This window comes from Dendropsophus ebraccatus, chromosome 4 (assembly GCF_027789765.1).
Source record: "Dendropsophus ebraccatus isolate aDenEbr1 chromosome 4, aDenEbr1.pat, whole genome shotgun sequence".
In the NCBI taxonomy this organism is placed as follows: domain Eukaryota; kingdom Metazoa; phylum Chordata; class Amphibia; order Anura; family Hylidae; genus Dendropsophus; species Dendropsophus ebraccatus.
Genome location: NC_091457.1, coordinates 56226542 through 56245978, shown reverse-complemented (window position 1 = coordinate 56245978; position 19437 = coordinate 56226542). Strand labels below are relative to the sequence as shown.

Genomic DNA, 19437 nt, shown 5'->3' with positions numbered 1-19437 from the left:
TGGGGGAACACACAGGGGTCTATATACTACTGGGGGAAGCAAACAAGGGGTATATACTACTGGGGGCAGGACACAAGGGGTATATACTATTGGGGGCAGCACACAAGGAGTATATATTACTGGCGGTAGCGCACAAGGGGTATATACTACTGGGGGCAACACACAGCGGTCTATTGTTTTGGAACGCGTGTCGAGGGGGGGGGGCCCAGACATAACTTCGCTTGGGGCCCCAGAAATGCCAAGACCGCCCCTGGTGATACCCCCTCTATACCACCACACATCAGTTATACCCCCTCTGCCACCAACATCAGTGATACCCCCTCTATACCACTGCACATCAGTGATACCCCCTCTATACCACCACACATCAGTGATACCCCCTCTATACCACCACACATCAGTGATACCCCTTCTATACCACCACACATCAGTGATACCCCCTCTATACCACCGCACATCAGTGATACCCCCTCTATACCACCACACATCAGTGATACCCCCTCTATACCACCGCACATCAGTGATACCCCCTCTATGCCACCACACATCAGTTATACCCCCTCTGCCACCAACATCAGTGATACCCCCTCTATACCACCACACATCAGTGATACCCCCTCTATACCACCACACATCAGTGATACCCCCTCTATACCACCGCACATCAGTGATACCCCCTCTATACCACCACACATCAGTTATACCCCCTCTGCCACCAACATCAGTGATACCCCCTCTATACCACTGCACATCAGTGATACCCCCTCTATACCACCGCACATCAGTGATACCCCCTCTGCCACCAACATCAGTGATACCCTCTCTATACCACCACACATCAGTGATACCCCCTCTATACCACCACACATCAGTGATACCCTCTCTGTACCACCGCACATCAGTGATACCCCCTCTATGCCACCGCACATCAGTTATACCCCCTCTGCCACCAACATCAGTGATACCCCCTCTATACCACTGCACATCAGTGATACCCCCTCTATACCACCGCACATCAGTGATACCCCCTCTATACCACTGCACATCAGTGATACCCCCTCTATACCACCACACATCAGTGATACCAGCTCTATACCGCCAACATCAGTGATACCCCTCTCTATACCACTGCACATCAGTGATACCCCCTCTATACCACCACACATCAGTGATACCCCCTCTATACCACCACACATCAGTGATACCCCTTCTATACCACCGCATATCAATGATACCCCCTCTGCCACCAACATCAGTGATACCCCCTCTATACCACCAAAACATCAGTGATACCCCCTCTATACCACCGCACATCAGTGATACCCCCTCTATACCACCACACATCAGTGATACTTCCTCTATACCACTGCACATCAGTGATACCCCCTCTATACCACCACACATCAGTGATACCCCTTCTATACCACCGCACATCAATGATACCCCCTCTGCCACCAACATCAGTGATACCCCCTCTATACCACCACACATCAGTGATACCCCCTCAATACCACCACACATCAGTGATACCCCCTCTATACCACCGCACATCAGTGATACCCCCTCTATACCACCACACATCAGTGATACCCCCTCTATACCACTGCACATCAGTGATACCCCTTCTATACCACTACACATCAGTGATACCCCCTCTGTGCCATCACACATCAGTGATACCCCCTCTATACCACCACACATCAGTGATACCCCCTCTATACCACCACACATCAGTGATACCCCCTCTGTGCCACCACACATCAATAATACCCCCTGTATACCACCGCACATCAGTGATACCCCCTCTGTGCCACCACACATCAATAATACCCCCTCTATGCCACCACACATCAGTGATACCCCCTCTTTGCCACCACACATCAATAATACCCCCTCTATACCACCGCACATCACTGATACCCCCTTTGTGCCACCACACATCAATAATGCCGCCTACCTGCCCCCACACAGATCAATAATAGCCCCTCTATGTTCCAACTCAATAATACCCCCTCTATGGCCCCACCTACCACCTAGTCATATATTTTAGATAGCTGTCCAATGTTCATTAGGCCAAAAGGTATCTCTTACGAAGCCAGGAACAAAAGACATGTATGAGATTTGTATGGCAAACTTAAAAGGGACCTGTCACCACTCCTGACCTGTATGTTTTTACTTGTTTTCCCCATGAAACAACAATTTTAGAATATCTTTTCATATACCTTTGTGCTGTACTGTTAGGCTAGGTTCACACTACGTTTCTGTAATCCGTTTCTTGCGAAAAAAAAATGGATGGAAAAAAACCAATGCTACTGTGTGCATCCGTTTTTATTCGTTTTTCTATTGACTTCCACTATAAAAAAAAAAGGGGCTCAAAACGGATCAGTTTCTTTTGACGGACACAAAAACGTGGTCGACCATGTTTTTGTGTCTGTCAAAAAAAAAGGATCTTTTTTTTTTTTTTTTAAATAATGGAAGTTAATAGAAAAACGGATGCACACAGTTTCATCCAATTTTTCCATCCGTTTTTCATCCATTTTGAAAAAATGGATTGAAAAAACGTAGTGTGAACCCAGCCTTACTCTTTTATTTATACTAGAAATGTGTGATTTAATTGGGTGTTACCAATTGGGGGGCATGTCCCTCCAGAGTTTGGACACTGTCAGTTCTGATTGGTCAGAGTCAGACATCCACTATGTGCAACAGCCAGTTGGCTATTTAGTCATACATTTCTAGTAAGAATAACAGAGGAACATCACATCACAGCCCTATGAAACTAGATGATCCAGTTATTTAATGGCCATTGCAAGTATTTGCTTAAAAAAAAGGTCAAATAATGTCTGCCCTGCACACCACTTACAGTCCTTCATGCTTATCTCATTGCCATCTTTAATCAGTTCACAAACCGTGTAGAGCAAGGTCCGAGATCAGGGGCGTAACTAGAAATGGCTGGGCCCCATAGCAAACTTTTGATTGGGGCCCCCACCCCCTCAATCGACCACTACGCCATTAACACACTCAGCTCTACACAGGTTCTGTACACCATATAAATAACAGTACAGTTATATTAAGCAACTCACAGGGGACATCTTCTCTGATCGGAGTTGTTTCCTTTTCCTTTTCTTCTTCATCCTTCCTGGGCCATTAGAACTTCTCCGAGCCACGAATCCACAGAATCTGCCAGAGAAACATATTAGGCTCCTCACTCTGGCACCATCCCTATCTCTATACACACTGCACATCTGTATTGGCCCCTTTACACCGTTGTTTAGTGGATAGCCCTGACACTATGTGATCCCCTTATAGTATATGCCCCTCTGTGTATTCCCCCTTACTGATGCCACCCTTGTTGGCCCCTTATAAATTACCCCCCCCCATGTTGTCCATCTCCCTTATAGATGGTCTCCCATGTTGTCCCCCTATAGATGTCCCCCTGTATTATCCCCCATAGATGGCCCCCTGTATATCCCCCATAGATGGCCCCCCTGTATATCCCCCATAGATGGCCCCCTGTATATCCCCCATAGATGACCCCACCCTGTATTATCCCCCATAGATGGCCCTCTGTATATCCCCCATAGATGTCCCCCCTGTATATCCCCCATAGATGGCCCCACCCTGTATTATCCCCCATAGATGGCCCCATCCTGTATTATCCCCCTTTGCAAAGCAGATAAAAAATAAAAAAAAACACAACTCACCTAACTCCCCTGTCGGCTGTCTTCTCCTCTTCTCCCGAGGGGCGTCCTGGGGATTCCCGGGCAGCACAGGTGACGGGCTCAGAGTGGCTCAGAGTCCGCCGGGGCAAGTACTTCCGGCGGAGAGTGCATCTCTAAAAAGCGCTCCTGTGCCGGAAGTACAGGCTGGGAGCGGACGCTGAGCTCACTGGTACCTGTGCTGCCGGGACAGCAATACGGTGGCAAGGGGGGGGCAGCATCCCCGGCAGCACAGGTACCAGTGAGCTCAGCGTCCGCCCATAGCCTGTACACAGGAGCGCTTGTTAGAGTGCGCCTGCGCCGGAAGTACTTTGCCTGGCCCCCGGCGGACGCCAAGCCACTCCGAGCCTGTCACCTGGACCCCAAACAGCTGTAGCACCCGGGAGGCCTGCTCGGCCGCCGGGTGCTACAGGCTATGTGAGCTCCGGGGGCCCCGATATGGCGGGGCCCCGTAGCGGCCGCTACCACGGCGGTAGTTCCGCCACTGTCCGAGATTGGTTTGCTTAGCCAAACTATTTGATCAAACAGAGTGTACCATTTCACCACATTAAGGTGTCTTCAGAGACATGGTCCTACTCTAGTATTTTCACACTGGCAATGGCCTCTCATGGCCTGAGCAAGCCTACAACTGGGCCATGTCTCTAAAGACACCTTAACGTGGTGACATGGTACACTCTGATCAAATACTTTGCTAAAATCCTCATTTTTCAATATCTATAGAGGTTTTTATCGTGTGTACCCCCCTGTACATACGGTAAGAGCTTGCATCTGTGGGTTGCTGTTGCCCTTTCTGTATTTTTGTCTGTACTTTAGCCACATGCATTGTGCAACCTGCAGTGTGCACAGAGGTGCTGCCAATTTTAATTTTTTTTGTTCTGTTGAATGTGGGGCGTGTGACTACCTCCTTTTGGCTTGCACTCCACCCATGTCCCAAGGGTGCTATAAAAAGAGATTATTTGGATCCTATCTGCCCAGTTGTAGGCTTCTTCAGCCCAGAAGAGGCCATTGCTAGTGTGAAAATACTGGAGTAGGGACAATGTCTTTCAGGACACCTTAACGTGGTGACATGGTACACTCTGATCAAATAGTTTGTTAAGATCCTCATTTTTCAATATCTACAGAGCAGGTTTTTATCGTGTGTACACCGGGGAGAGTATATACAGTAAGAGCTTGCACCTGTAGGTTACTGTTGCACTTTCTGTATTTTTGTCTATCATATGTTATACGTTAGATTTTGTGTGTGTGGGGGGGGGGTTGTGCCACAATGAAGATATTTTGGGTGCTAATCACAGTCTCCAGTTCTAACAAATTCCTCCCTCCACTGGAGAAAGTTGCCAACATCAAGTCTCAAGATCCCCACCTTATGCTACGTTTACACGGAACGATTATCGGGCGAATTTTCGTGATAACGATCGAATTTGAACGATAATCGTACGTGTAAACGCGGCTAACGATTGATAAATCGTTCATTTTGATCTTTTAACATGTTCTTAATTCGTCGTTCGCAAAAAATTCGCCGATCGTTCCGTGTAAACAGTCGTCGCGCGATAGTCCGGCCGCCACCGCTCTGATCGCCCCCCCCCCGCCACCGCTCCGATCGCCCCCGTCGCCCCGGCCACGGGCATACGTTACCTGCTCCACGTAGCAGGTCTTCGAAATCCCCGACTTCCCTCTTTAGTGCATTGATTGGCTGAAGAGGGGAGCCGGGAATTTCAAACGGCTCTTCTTAAGCCAATCAGTGCTCCTATTCAGCACTGATTGGCTGAAGAGGAGCCGTTTGAAATTCCTGGCTCCCCTCTTCAGCCAATCAGTGCTGCAAAACGATCGCAAAACGATTTTTCCGTACTATATATCGTACCGTCTAAACGCTGATCGTTATGAAAGAAAAAAATCATTACTCCGACATCGTTAATTGTACGATTAGTCAGACTCCACAAGTGTCTATTCACTCACAGTAATAATCAAGGCAGTTCCATGGTCAAGGAGTCATATCTGGGATTTCTAGCACAATGTTCTTAGAAATTTGTGCCCATTAAAAATGTCATTAGCAACCTGCAGGACCCTTCAACTGTAGCTTACAGTGGTGTAGCTATAGGGTTTGCAGCTGTGCTCACAATTCAGGTTCCCTTGCCCCTTTAAGGTTGACTGCTTATGGGTGCGTTTACACAGAGAGATTTATCTGACAGATTTTTTAAGCCAAAGCCAGGAACAGAATATAAACAGAGACCAGGTCATAAAGGAAAGACAGAGATTTCTCCCCTTTGCAAATCCATTCCTGGCTTTGGCTTCCAAAATCTGCTAGATAAATCTCTCTGTGTAAACGCACAATATGCCTGACCTGTTAAAGGGAACCAATCATCACAACTCTGCTGATATGGTTCCCAGCAGCACAGTATAGATCTACTGTGCAGCTCACAGAGCATACAAGCTGCAACTGCAGCAGTAGCTTTACAAATGGGAAGAAGCTATTTATATCGCTGCACGAGGCAGGTAGAGGGGGGGCAAACTAGTCATCTGGGTGGGTAGCCGCTCATGGCTGGTCACTATTTTTTGCCTATAGGCACGCAGTGCGTGGATGATTGACAGGCAGAGAGGCCACTAAAGGGGCTCTCTGCCTGTCAATCATCCCCGCAGAGAGCGCTGACAGGCATGATTAGCCCAGATGACTAGTTGCCACCCCTCTCACTGCCTTAGGGTGGGTTTACACTGAGGAATTCTCGCAAAAAAAATCCCCGGAACTCCGTCGGCTGTACGCGCGCCTTTCCGCCGACTCCATAGACACCATTCTATGGGCCAGCTGATTCCGCATTCCACCGAAAGAATTGACGTGTCAATTCTTTCGGCGGAATGCGCCCGTGCATAGAATGGTGTCTATGGCACGGGCGGAGAGGTGCGCGGCCATGCGCACGTACAGGCGACAAAATTCCGTGGAATTTATCCGCAGGAATTCCTCAGTGTGAACCCACCGTAACGCAGCAGAGTAAAACTCCTTTTGCTGCTTACTAAATTTAATGCTGCAACTGCAGCTGGTACGTGTTGCAAGCTGCACAGTAGCTCTATAGGGTGCTGGAGGAAACCATATTATATTGGTTCCCTTTAAAGTTCAGCTCCAATGATCACATGTGTATGTAACATGTAAGTATGTGCAGAGTCACAGAGGGGAGGGTTTTCATCACACTGGGGGCTGCGTCACAGAGCATTGATTCTAATGCAGCCACGTCAAAGAGAGGAGGGGTTTCCTCACACTGGAAGCCACATCACAGAGCATTGATTCTAATGGAACTGCGTCATAGAGGGGTTTCATTACACTGGGGGCTAGAAGACCGTGACCGTTGCGTTTAAGTGTAAGTGACAGGGGTAGTCCAGATCGTTATAACGGACCGCAAAAAGTCTCTCACCTGCCTCCGTGTGGTTCGATCGGCGATCTGCTTACTGAGCAGATCGCCTATCACACTGATCAATGCTATGCTTATGGCAATGATCAGTGTATGAAATCAAAGTAAATCAAAGTAATGTATGTAAAAGTGCCCCAGAGGGACTTAAAATGTATAAATAAATAAAAAAAGTAAAAATCATTCTTACACTACCCCAAAGCCCCTACCCCAATAAAAGTTTAAATCACCTCCCTTCCCATTATATAAATAAAACATATAAAAATAAACATATAATACACCGTAGCAGGCATAATTGCCCGAACTATTAAAATATAAGAAGCGTCAATCACTAACGGCGAAGATGAAAAGAGGGAAAAAAGTGCGCGAATTACCGATTTTTTGTTACATTATATATATATATATATATATATATATATATATATATATATATATATATATAAAAAATTATAAAAAGTGATCAAAACGTCCGATCTTCACAAATATGGTATTAATAGAAACTAGAGATCATGGCGGAAAAAATGACACCCCATACAACCCTGTAGGTGAAAAATATAAAACCGTTATAAGCGTCACAATAGGCCCATTTTATTAATAATTGATTGCAAAAATAAAAAGGATTTCATAGAAAAAAAAATATATAACATGTTTGTGGTTGTGTTCGGACTGACCTATAGAATAATGGTATCATGTCGCTTTCACCATATAGTGCATTATGTAGACACAGGAACCCCTCAAAAGTTACCATATTGCATTCTTTTTTACAATTTCAGCAATTTATATCTTCATAAATAATAATTTTGGGGTTTCTTCATACATGTTATGGTAGAATAAAAGACGCCATTACAAAGTACAACTATTGCTATAAAAACAAGCACTTACATGGCCTTGCAGATAGAAAACTGAAAGTGCTAGAGCTCTTAGAATGGGAGGAGGGAAAAACGAAAACACAAAAATGAAAATTTGCGCGATCCACTGGGTTATTTTGGGCCTGGTCCTCAAAGGGTTAAGGGAAGTGCTTACATTTCACAAAGGATGCATGCAGTGTCAGCAGGGAAGCCCATACAGGAGATATGTGGGTTCAAGCTTCCCGGTTCAGAGAAGCAGCAAAGTTATACACTAATCTAATAGTAATACCTCCTGATAGGTACCTGTAGCTGCAGAGGTGCTGATTCCTGCATCTGTCTTTTTCTTTTCCTCCTCAGCACAGTTCTTTAGTATTTTTATCAAAAGCAAATATGCAAATTATCCTATTGGTCATTTGGTCCACTGGGGGCGTTCTCCGGACCCTTGGAGCACTGTCCCATCCACTGGCAAAGTATGCATATTAATATATTTAAAAGTAGTCATATCTCTCTCACATGCCTTTACCATGATTTTTCTCATAATTGCGCAGTAACAGCCCCATGTACAGTGTCAGACCACTGTTACGGTACAAGTGCGAGATTTGGTGGGAGCAGAGAGACGTGACTACATATGCATACACTAATATGCATAAAAGTAGGAGGCAATATACAAACCGATGGCACCGCGGTGCACCGAGAGGCAGGAGAACGCCCCAGTGCACCAAACTGGCTAATTTGCACATTTGCTTTTGATCAAAATACTGAGGAGGAAAAGAAAAAGAGCAAAGCAGAAATCAGCAACTCTGGAGCTACAGGTACCTTTCAGCATGTTTGTATGTACAAATCTGATCACAGTTTCCCTTTAATACTATTAGGTTAGTGTTTTACTTTGCTTCTTCCCTGAACCAGGAATCTTGAATCCACAGATCTCCTGTATGGGCTTTCCCACTGACACGCATCCATTGTGATCACCACTTGCTCTTTTAAATGTAAGCACTTCTCTTAAAGCAGATTTTTCTTTATGAGCCACGAGGGGCATGGGCCCCAACGCAAAAGCTTGGCTTGCCTCCCCCCCCAATCTATGGTCTTATAGATATGTTGTCTTCAATAAATACACAAATATATATAAGCTAACAAAAGAGGTCAAGTGGTAAGAATTAGAAGGTCCCTGTGGACTGTAGATTTACAGTAGATAACTGTGCTGGCCTGCAGTTGAAGGTCTAGGAGCTGGAATACTAAATTTGCCCTGGAAATAGCTATGAATAGTACAACAAACGATATAAGAAAGAAGACCAGGGCAGGAACCAGCAACTCTGCAGCTAGTGGCACCCATCAGCAGGGTTGTATGTACAAACCTGCTGATTAGAGATGAGCGAACCTGGAGCATGCTCGAGTCCATCCGAACCCGATCGTTTGGCATTTGATTAGCGGTGGCTGCTCAAGTTGGATAAAGCCCTAAGGCTTATTAATCCTTATTGATGTAAAATACAGAAACTACAATGTCATACCAAAACTCATACCCAAAAAGAATCATTTTCTGGGCGGAATTCATCTTAATCATAACAGCAGTCCATATTCAAGGCTCTATGGGTGTTCATGTGCATCTCGAGTCAAACTTTTCATTTGTGAGGGTTGTCACTAAACCCTAAGTATTTCCGAACGATTACACAGAAAGGTGGGGTTAACCCCATTGGGATGTCATGTGTTGTTGTCTGGGACAAGTGGATCATGCAGACAAGTCACATTGACAATGTCATGGAAGAACTGTTCCTCAGGCTCCAGTGATTAACCAAGTCCTGACCATAGATCATTCTAGAGAATCCTGCAGTGATCCACCTGGCCAGGTTTTCAGCCTAGTTATGGTTCATCCCAATCTCAGCAAATTAAAAAAAAATATCAATTGAAACAAAAAAACTGTGAGAAATGAACAATTCTATACTTCTGCTTGCTTGAAAACCATTCAGTAAACCTTAGTGGGCATTCACACATTCTGTGATAATAGTCCGTGCACGACGTGTCAGTACAGTAGAGCAAGGATTAAAACTGTTTTGGAGCTCTGGGCATCATAATGAATCATGATGCAAGTAGATCTGCATTCTGCTCTGTAGCTCATGTTCTGTGCATGGACCGTAATCATAGAACATGTGAATGCCCCTTTACTCTCAGATTTAGTGAGTGTCTTCTTGACTTCAAGTAATTTGCCTGTCTGTAGTCCTACAGTTCTTACAATTAGGATTTTTATAAGTGGCTTAAAGAGGATGTACCGCCAGGTACATCCCCTTTAATCTGAACTGAGGGATCAAACGGCGCCGTTTGATCCTTCGGTTCAGATTAAAGAGGATGTACCTGGTGGTACATCCTCTTTAAAGGGAACCTGGCACCCGGGGCAGGGCCCACCCGACCCCCCAGTAGAGCATCTGATATTTACCCGCTCCTGCTTGCCACTTAGGGTCCCAGAAAGCGACAACCCCCTTTGGGAACAGTAATTATGACCACTGTTTTTCACAGAACAAATACTAAGGCTCATTGTATTTATCATTTTAAGGGGAATCTTCTGTAGAGTGTTACTTATATTTAAAACATGGGTGTTCAGACTCCGTTGATCACTTATAGAGAGTGGAGAAAGGGCGGAGGGAGACAAGTGCATAGCTGAGCATAGCTGGTGGTCTGAACGCACAAACCCTGAGCAATCAAAACTTTTGACATGTAAAAAGTAAAAATGTAATATGTAAAGAAGCGTTTGAAGTGATAGTAAAGCTTTTAAAGGTGTTGCCCAAGATTAAAAAGGTCTGTTTTCCCAGCTAATGCCACTCTTATCTATGGGCTATGTTGGCATTACAGCATAATCAAATTTACTTGAATAGGGATGAGCTATGGTACCAGAAATAGGCAAGTGGCAGTACTTAGGGGAAAAACTGTTCTTCACAATCTAAAATCAGACAACACCTGGGATTTAAAGGGGTTATCCAGCGCTAAAAAAACATGGCCACTTTTCCCCCTACTGTTGTCTCCAGTTCAGGTGCAGATTGCAATTAAGCTCCATTTATTTCAATGGAACAGAGTTTCAAAACCCCACCCAATCTGGAGACAACAATAGGGGGAAAGTGGCCATGTTTTTGTAGCGCTGGATAACCCCTTTAATAAATGTAATAGTTCAAAAAATTTAGATCACCATATTCATACAGAGTTTGGTTCAGCAGGTCATAATTTCTTATTATCAAGGATAAATAAAAAGCCATAAGTCTTTAGGAAGTAGCAGCAGATTTAAGATTTGAAGAGGTTTTTTTTTCCCAAGTAACCGGAATTTTTTAGACAAAAAACAAAAATAACAACCACATAAGAAAATCTATCTTTATATTAAGTTATCACAACAAGTCTAAAATACAGAGGTTAAATAAAATAGAAAAAAAAAACATCCAGAAATTCTTGTTAAAAACATTATAAAATAAACAACTCGCTGCGGACAGTTTTTTTTGTTCCGGCTTAGTATAAAAATTAGACTTTTATCTTTTTATAACCCTGTGAGGATCAGTGCTTAAACCTTCCTGTGCCAACAGGGCCTCCAGACCTATGTTCAGTTCTGGTGAATTTGAAGACTGAGAAGTGAGTTAGTTATTATCTTATGTTCCCGGCACAGATGTTGGAGGTCAATAGCATTTGGCAAGTATTGAAGAATTGTCCAAATCATAAAAGCAAGGGCAATGCTGTGTCAGTAATTCACTAAGTGTTGGATAGGACATCTGATGGTTTTTCCAGTTAAAAACAACCTAAACAATGAAATACAGAGCAAAGCACTTTGCCTTTAAAGACCACTGGTGAGTGACATCTCATGTGTGTGTCCTTCACAAAAAAAGCGATAGATCACCACCATCCAAGTAGGTGAATGCAGCAGCCAAACACTGACACACACAAGAAGGTATGTACCAAATAACGCCAAGTCTTGCCCTTCACGTATGTTCGGTCACAGACCTTTGGAGGGTCCAGTTTTGTCCAAGTGTAAGGTAGCAGAGCTAAGCGCTCAAGGAGGATACACAGACTCCTGATTAGTTGAGTAGTACTGGGGAGGAATAAACAGAGCCTATGCCTCCCCCAGCCCCATTTCTCATGTCCTCTGATGTCTCACACCTCACTCTCAGTAGAGGGTAAGTGCCTTCCTCTCCAGCCGGTGTCTGATAAGGAGACTCTATGTTCAGGACTTGGTGGGAGAGTGACGCTGCCTGTCTCAGACTGTTCTTCTTGAAGCAGCTGCTGTGTCTCTGTCAGATCCAGAGAGGCCGTACTGGCTTGTAGAGAGACTGTGTCAGTCTTGATACACACATGGTCCCGAAGGATGCTGGCTCGAGATGGCTTCACCTGCTTGAGATCATCCCACTCACTCTCGTCCCCAGACAGTAAACCAAAGCCTTCCAAGATTCGGATTTTCTCCTTGGTAAAACCATTGTCAGGGACAGTCTGCAAAAATAGAGTGCACAGAGAATGACTGGCAAAGAAAGGAAAGGCCAATAGACTCTGTACATAGAGGGTCAGCAATTTTATAACCTAGTAAGCTCTGCATCCATCTCGGCACAAAATAGTAGAAAATGCAACTCATAAGAAAAGGAAAAAGAAAGATTACAGAAATATAGAAGGTGGTGTTATCACAGTTAACTAACCCAAAGTCACAATAAAAGTTACAGAGTAGGACAAAAAAGTTACTCTTTAAAGGGGTTGTCCAGTGAATATATTTTTCTTTCAAATCAACTGGTTTCAGAAAGTTATATACATTTGTAATTTACTTCTATTTAAAAATCTCAAGTCTTCCCATACTTATCAGCTGCTGTATATCCTGCAGGAGAGGTTTTCTTTTAAAGGGGTTATTCAGCGCTACAAAAACATGGCCACTTTTCCCCTACTGTTGTCTCCAGTTCAGGTGTGGTTTGCAATTAAGCTTCATTTACTTCAATGGAACGGAATTTCAAAACCCCACCCAAACTGGAGACAACAGTAGGGGGAAAGTGGCCATGTTTTTTAGCGCTGGATAACCCCTTTAAGTCTGACAGTGCTCTCTGCTGACATCTCTGTCCGAGACAGGAACTGTCCAGAGCAGTAGCAATGCCCTATAGAAAACCTCTCCTGCTCTGGACAGTTCCTGTCTCGGCCATAGATGTCAGTAGAGAGCGCTGTGTCAGACTGGAAAGAAAACATTTCCTACAGGACATACAGCAGCTGATAAGTATGGAAGACCTGAGATTCTTAAATAGAAGTAAATTACAAATCTTTATAACTTTCTGAAACCAATTGATTTAAAAGAAAAAGATTGTCGCTGGATAACCCCTTTAACAAAAATGGCTGTTTTTACATTCTAATTATTTGATAAATTAAAAGGTACATAAAAAACACTGGAACAGAATATGAAGGTTACAAATTACAAATCTAAATTGGACAAGACCTTCCAGTATAATAAATAATGCACTACAAGTCAGCAGAAAAGGTGTTAAGTATAGTGCATGCTCACACAGTTAGAGAAAGGAATCAGAAGCACTTAAGGAAATGATCTTCAAAACTACCCGCATCCTCAACCAAAATAAGATCATTACCAGATCCCTTATAGATGCACAGGTCATTCAGTTACAGTGGATTAGCCATGTACAGATTTAGGCAGAGCCATATGCACTGACCCAGTATAGCAGCAAAGAGAGTAACTATCAGGCTGTATAAGGACCTGTCAGCACTCCATATGCCGGCTTATAGTTTTAATCTGAGACACTATGTTCTTGCATAGAATTAATGCCTCCAAGAAAGAATTCCTCATAATAGTGAATGCAGAGGACCACACCACATTTTTCTCCTTTTAAATTCTTATTAGTCAGAAAATCCTCTTTGGAACTAGTAAGCTTGGAAGCAAAGTATAGGCTCAGTTTATTAAGGGGCCATACAATTTGCAATACCACAATGAGTGAAAGCCCTTATACACCTGGATCCTTAGGAGATCTGGTAAACAAATTCATAAAAAACTAGACCAAAAGCGCCAATCACGTGCAGCATCCACCAATACCTGTTGGCAGCAGAAGAAATCAGAAGAGAAAAGGGGAGAGACTATCAGAGGGAGTAGAACGCTGCAGGGGAGGAGATGGATGACATGGAAATGGTCAGATAAATACTTGGACCACAGATGCTAAAGTGATCCTGTGGCTCAGCAGTGACACAGAATGACAAACACTACTTCATTTTCACATCAGTACTCACCTCTTTACGATGTCTTTGTAGATGACACACTCCTGGCCTGTGCACAGCCTCAATTTTCACCTCCTGAGTGGATGTGCGGTAGGAAGGATTACTGTAAGTCAGTGTTCCCAATGCCGGGTCTGACAACTTTGCTCGACGATGCCTAAGAAAACAAAAAGGTATGCTCTTTATGCACTTTATAATTAGTTATAATTAGTTTTAAAAGTTTTAAATTCACTTTATGCCATCTAAATATTTGCCCCTTCCCCTTCATGCATTTAAATCTATGTACGCACCTGTAAATCAGGAGAGCACAGATCAAAAGCAGCAGGCACAAGAGAGACAGCGATCCAGCAATGATGTGAGGTACACGCAGCTTGTCCCCTAATTACATAGTAAAATAATATCAGCCATGGCACATTATTAGGGGTAATGATAAATATATAGGTTTATAATACTAAGTCCTATGTTCTTTTACCTGCACTGGCCGGGATCGCTCCATTGTGCGTGCACAGTCCTTGTGATGCCTCTGCATCTGAGCAGCTGAAATACAATTATGACATATAAGGACCAGGGCAGGTACATAAACTAGTTATCTTCTTATTAAACATTCTAATGTGACAAAAATAGCAATATGCTCCTACCTTCCTGCGGTCACCCCTGGTGTACTGTCTGCTCGCTCACCCTGGGTATTTGGACTGGAAGGGCCACCTATCTTCTCGCTATTGTTTGTTGGATGAGGGGGTGATGGTAAAAATCCAGGAACTAAAAAGAAAACTCATAAATAAATATTGGACACTAAAATTTAGGGTCAAGACATACACGTGACAAAAAATTTCCCCTGGCATTAGAGTCCCTCAGTAACCCAAATATTGTAATGAAGGGCAGTACAGCACTGAGAACATTGCATACCCTTTGTTGAAATCCATGTAGCAGAAATTATAAAGAAAGAAGCTGAATACTCACTGGTAGAACACACTTCATTCACCAAGTCATCTGGACAGGCACATACAAAGTCATAACTTCGAGCAAAGCAAAGGTGGGAGCAGCCACCATTATTAACCCCACAGGGATTGCTTCCTGGATGGTGGGAAAAGACAATAGTTTATTGTATGAGTGGTTGTAATAAAGAAAACACAGAAGTTGAGCTGTCTCATACCTGTTTGTCTTAATGGGGACACCACAATGATGTCCATCAGTCCTTCCATGTTACCCAAAATGGTCTCTTGGCTTCTTCCAGAGTATTTATCCACTCGTTGAACAGACTTTGTCTGCCAGTCAGTCCAGTATATCCAGCGGCCCTCCTGTTGGTAGAAAATCATTGGAAAAAAAACCTCAATGTATAAATAATGTCAAGACTTATCACAGTAACAGAGAGAGAATAAAACAGAATGTTTACCTGAGTGAGTGCGAATGGGTGAGAAACCTGGCTGACAAGTATCTGGCGGGTCTTACCATTCAGATCGGCATTCTCTATGCGATCTAAGTGAGCATCCACCCAATAAATTCTGTAAAGAATTCATTTGCAAAAAATACAGAAGTGAAATATAGCTGTATGATGTACAAAGAGAAACCATTACGTCAAACACATGCAGATTTACTAGCATGAACACTGACCTACGGGTGTCATAGTCTAAAGTCAATCCATTGGGCCATCCAAGGTCCGTATTAATGAGGACTTTGCGGTCAGAACCATCCAAGTGAGACCTTTCAATTTTAGCCACATGACCCCAATCAGTCCAGAATAGATAACTGCAATAGAAAAGGAAATTGCTTTCAATTTAGCAGCATACTCTATACATAAAGTGAAGCTGGAGACAGGTCACGACATTCTTACCCTTTTCTTGGAAATATAGCAATCGCTCGAGGTTCATCTAGGCTATTGTTTATCAGGATCTTCCGGTATCTCCCATCTAGTCGTGACACCTCAATAGTGTTTGCACCAGTGTCTGTCCAGTATAGATTTCTAGCTACCCAGTCCACAGCCAAACCATCTGTGGTCTTCAGTCCCTCACCAATGATTGTCTCCATACCTGTTCCATCAAGATCCACTCTCCTAATGGGGAAAACAAATTCAGCAACAGAAATCCAAGACATTTGCATTATTATGTAACTGCTTTTGTAATCCAGGCACCGTATAATCGTATTTAAATGTTAAAATTCATCCACTGATTAGTCATACATTTGTAAAGTAGTTCTACACGATGCATGGACTTTAGGACCCCCATAAACTCAAGGATTGCAGGCAAAAACAAGCCTGCAATTCTACAATTCTACATGGCAAACAATTAAGACCATTTTAAAATGTTGGTGATAGTCACAAGGTCATTTTCAGGCTGGGTTCACACTACGTATATTTCAGTCAGTATTGTGGTCCTCAAATTGCAACCAAACCCAGGAGTGGATTGAATACACAGAAAGGATCTGTTCACATAATGTTGAAATTGAGTGGATGGCCGTCATTTAATGGCAAATATTTGCTGTTATTTTGAAACAACGGCTGTTGTATTGAAATAATGGCAGTTATTTACCATTATATGACGGCCATCCACTCAATTTCAACATTGTGTGAACAGATCCTTTCTGTGTTTTTAATCCACTCCTGGTTTTGGTTGCAATATGAGGACCACAATACTGACTGGAATATACGTAGTGTGAACCCAGTCAATCTGTAAATTTTGGAATACCGCTTTAGGCTATGTTCACACTGTACATTGTATGACAAGAACGGCCATTGTTTTGAATTAAAACAGTCGTTCTTTTCATAGTGAAATGTGTTGCATTGAAGTCAATGCAAACAATGGCCGTTGTTCACACAATGTATTGAACAATTGCCGTTGTTTGCTACAGCTGTTGAAATAATTGATGTGCCAAATATTTCTGTCCGTTGTGCACTGACACTTAAAACAGCTGTTTTTTTTTATTGCAAAACTACTGTTGTTGTCCGTACAGTCCTTGTGTGTGTTGTCCGTGTGAACATAGCCTTAATAAGTGTATTCACTCTGGGGATTGATGGTCTATCCTGTGTGTCTGTGTATCAATTTGTTATCAGCTAGGTGTCAGCACCCAGCACCCCAATGATCAGCTGTTTGTCAAAGTACTGGCACCAGAATATCAAGAGGTTACGTGCCAGAAACAGTCCCCTCCAAACACTATGTAGTGCTTATGTTGGGTTTTTGTGTCCCAGGTGTATTTGCTGCAGTAACTCAGCATGGCAAATACACAATGTATGGCGCGGTTTGCTTTCAGTTTCATTCACTGTGCATTTGCCCATGCTGCATCTCTGGCAAACAGATGATTGTCGGGGTGCCAGGTGTCAGCACCCCATCAGTTACATATTTATGCCCTACCCTGAGGACAGATGAGGAAAAATGGTGTCTGGTAAGGCTAGGTTCACACTGCGTTTTTAGCATCCGTTTAACGGATCTGTTTTTTGCAAAAAACGGATTGCAAAAAACGGATGCATTTGTGTGCATCAGTTTTTGATCCGTTTTTCCATTGACTTCCATTATAAAAAAAAAACGATCAAAACGGATGCATTTTTTTGACGCACAATAAAGTACTGTTGACACTACTTTTTTGACCGTAAAATAAACGGATCCGTTAAACGGATGCTGAAAACGCAGTGTGAACCTAGCCTAAGTAGGTGCATTGACTAGACTGAACTTTTTTTTTAACTTCAAGTGGTATACCCCAATGTGCCACCTTTGCTCTGTACCTGATTACATCCAGGAAAACATCTGTGTAGTAGATTTTGCCCTCTACGCTGTCATAATCCAAAGAGATGACATTGTTTAGTTCTTTAATGGGAACATAGACATCGGTGTAGTCATCTGTGTCTAGAGAGATGCGACGAATAGAATCTCGACTGGAGAAGAGTAGGTAGGTATCAGGAGATGGGTCACATGTTCTGCCATCATCTTTTAGCAGAATGCCAGTGGGGCAGGCACAGGAGTAGCTTTCAGGGTTTGGCAGGCAAAGGTGAGAGCAGCCACCATTTTTGTCCCCACACTTGTTAAACCCTGTGGGGGAAAGGATAATAAGATCAGAAGCTGGACACAGAAAGAAAGCAAGGAAAACAGACAACAATGGTACACTATAAGGACTAGAAGACTGACCCAAGGCATGAGTTCGGTCGACTGCTTGAATGTCCATCAGCCCAGGAAGATTGTCTCTGACCACAATAACATTTGCCCCTGTGTCTTTATCTGCCCTTTGGATTTTACGTGTCTGCCAGTCTGTCCAATATATATGTGCTCCAAGGAGAGTTAAGCCATATGGATGTTGGACTGGAGATACCAAGATCCGTCTGTTCCTTCCCATCAGATCTGAGGCCTCTATTCTCTGGATAGAAAAGGAAAGGCATTTAAAGATGAAGGCAGAAGATCCCAAATACCTGTTCTGGAATCACATACATCAAAATAAAAAGTAAAAATGGTGTGAAACATGCAGTAAACTAGCCAAACAGTTTCCGAACAACAGATAACATAAATAGGGTGCTTTCACTTAACCCACTGACGCCTGTTCTAAACATACCTCAGTATGTGCATCGGCCCAAAGAAGCTGAGAACCAGCTTTGTCAACTGCAAGTCCATTAGGCCAACCCAAGTTCATACTGATCAATACTTTCCGGTCTGAACCATCCATTCCTGCTCTTTCCAGCTTGGCATTCTCTCCCCAGTCTGACCAGTACATGTATCTAACAGAAACATAAAAAAAAAAAAAAAAAAATACATGTAAACTGTTCATATACGTTAACACTATTCCCCAGACGTGAAAGACAGGGTTCAAAATTTTCAGATTTTAGCTTTGTTCCCTTACCCCATCTCATGATACAAGGCAATAGCTCGGGGGCTTCCCAGATTTTGCCAAACAAGCACCTTCCTCATGGAACCATCCAAATTTCCCACTTCAATTCTGTTGGTCCCAGTATCTGTCCAATATATTTTGCGACCTATAGCATCTACTGCCAAGCCATCTGTGGTCACCAAGCCTGGGACAGAGCAGAAAGTAGCTTTCAGTTGTCATTAATTACAACATTAGTTATGTAGACTTTATTTTAGGTATACTATTGAACAGTTGCTACTGGATGATTTATTACCAGTGGTTATTATATCTTGGTAATTCGATCCATCAAGTGCTGCTCGGCTAATTTTACGAAGTGTGCTGTCTGTCCAGTATGCCATGCCTACAAGAAGAAAGGATAATCAACCTGCAGATCAACCACTGCATTTCCATCTTCCCTCTTAACACAGAACACCCGAAAGTATGAGGATAACT

General features: G+C 43.3%; 1 protein-coding gene across 2 annotated transcripts in view; it reads right to left on the bottom strand.

Annotated features, from left to right (window-relative positions):
- Window positions 1-11290: 11290 nt before the first annotated feature.
- LRP4 (LDL receptor related protein 4) overlaps window positions 11291-19437 on the bottom strand; it is a 64566-nt gene continuing 56419 nt past the window's right edge. Inside the window, exons 24-38 of one of the 2 annotated variants that reach the window (XM_069965878.1) lie at window positions 19259-19345; window positions 18979-19150; window positions 18694-18856; window positions 18276-18501; window positions 17876-18179; window positions 15995-16213; window positions 15775-15909; window positions 15557-15665; window positions 15317-15461; window positions 15124-15237; window positions 14802-14922; window positions 14636-14700; window positions 14454-14541; window positions 14179-14320; window positions 11291-12405 (exon numbers count right to left, since the gene is read on the bottom strand). In XM_069965878.1, the coding sequence (XP_069821979.1) occupies window positions 12073-12405; window positions 14179-14320; window positions 14454-14541; window positions 14636-14700; window positions 14802-14922; window positions 15124-15237; window positions 15317-15461; window positions 15557-15665; window positions 15775-15909; window positions 15995-16213; window positions 17876-18179; window positions 18276-18501; window positions 18694-18856; window positions 18979-19150; window positions 19259-19345 (2423 nt within the window). In that variant the 3' untranslated portion in view covers window positions 11291-12072. Of the gene's footprint in view, window positions 12406-13987; window positions 14049-14178; window positions 14321-14453; window positions 14542-14635; window positions 14701-14801; window positions 14923-15123; window positions 15238-15316; window positions 15462-15556; window positions 15666-15774; window positions 15910-15994; window positions 16214-17875; window positions 18180-18275; window positions 18502-18693; window positions 18857-18978; window positions 19151-19258; window positions 19346-19437 lie in introns of those variants that run through there. The other variant, XM_069965879.1, reaches the window with a different exon arrangement.